Raw genomic sequence first — 848 nt, forward strand, 5'->3', positions numbered from 1 at the left:
ATGTATATATATATATATATATATATATATACTCAACGAAAATGGTCTACGTAACAATCCCCAAAAACTATAAATGCCAAAACCTATAAGCCAATTTATGAATACTCGCCGATCATTGTGCGTATCTGGGTCCTTCCGTCCGCTCACTTTTTTCTCCATAGTTTAGGTTTCTCCAACTGTAGTTCAGTCAAGCACACATCGTTCCCGTTCTCTGCAGCATCCATTCAGCTGTTTATTTCGTCCACTTCAAAGTCCACAGCCCAAGCACACTTGCATCATGTACCAATCTACCAAATACACATACGACAAACGACTAATAAATCATATAACAAAACTTTAAAGAAGCATATACAAACAGATAGCTTAACCCAACATGAAATATCCCACACGTTAACAGATCGACGATCTCAAAGAGGAGAACGGCACGCTCGAGAAGAAGCTGCTGCACCTCGCAAATACACGCGACGCTGAAAACGGCGCGGACAGCGACGCTAACGACGCGCAGGCGGCTCTGATTTCGTCGCTGCAGGAAGATAACGACAGACTCGGCGTGGAGGTTAAGGAGGCACGTGTGTTCGTGAAAGAGAGGAAGGCGAGAGAATCCGAGACAACAGAGAAAGTGGGTGAACTGGAGGGTGAGATCAAGGAGCTGAAGGACAGGTAGGTAGAAGCTGCTCTAGTATTGTGTGTGGTGTGAGAGGGGGGGGAAGGAGGGGGGGGGATATATGGAATATATATACATATATATATATATATATATATACATATATATATATATATATATATACATATATATATATATATATATATATATATATATATGTAGTGTGTGTGTGTGTGTGTGTGTG

At 41.3% G+C, this 848-nt stretch overlaps 1 protein-coding gene across 1 annotated transcript; it reads left to right on the plus strand.

The window, feature by feature from the left end:
- Positions 1-397: 397 nt before the first annotated feature.
- Positions 398-660, plus strand: SARC_17578 (hypothetical protein; the record flags this gene model as incomplete). The annotated part of the gene is made up of 1 exon (XM_014288330.1): positions 398-660. A coding segment is annotated over one exon (263 nt), but the record flags the coding sequence as incomplete, so codon positions are not given.
- Positions 661-848: the final 188 nt, after the last annotated feature.

This window comes from Sphaeroforma arctica (genome assembly GCF_001186125.1).
Source record: "Sphaeroforma arctica JP610 unplaced genomic scaffold supercont1.11260, whole genome shotgun sequence".
NCBI classification, from domain to species: domain Eukaryota; class Ichthyosporea; order Ichthyophonida; genus Sphaeroforma; species Sphaeroforma arctica.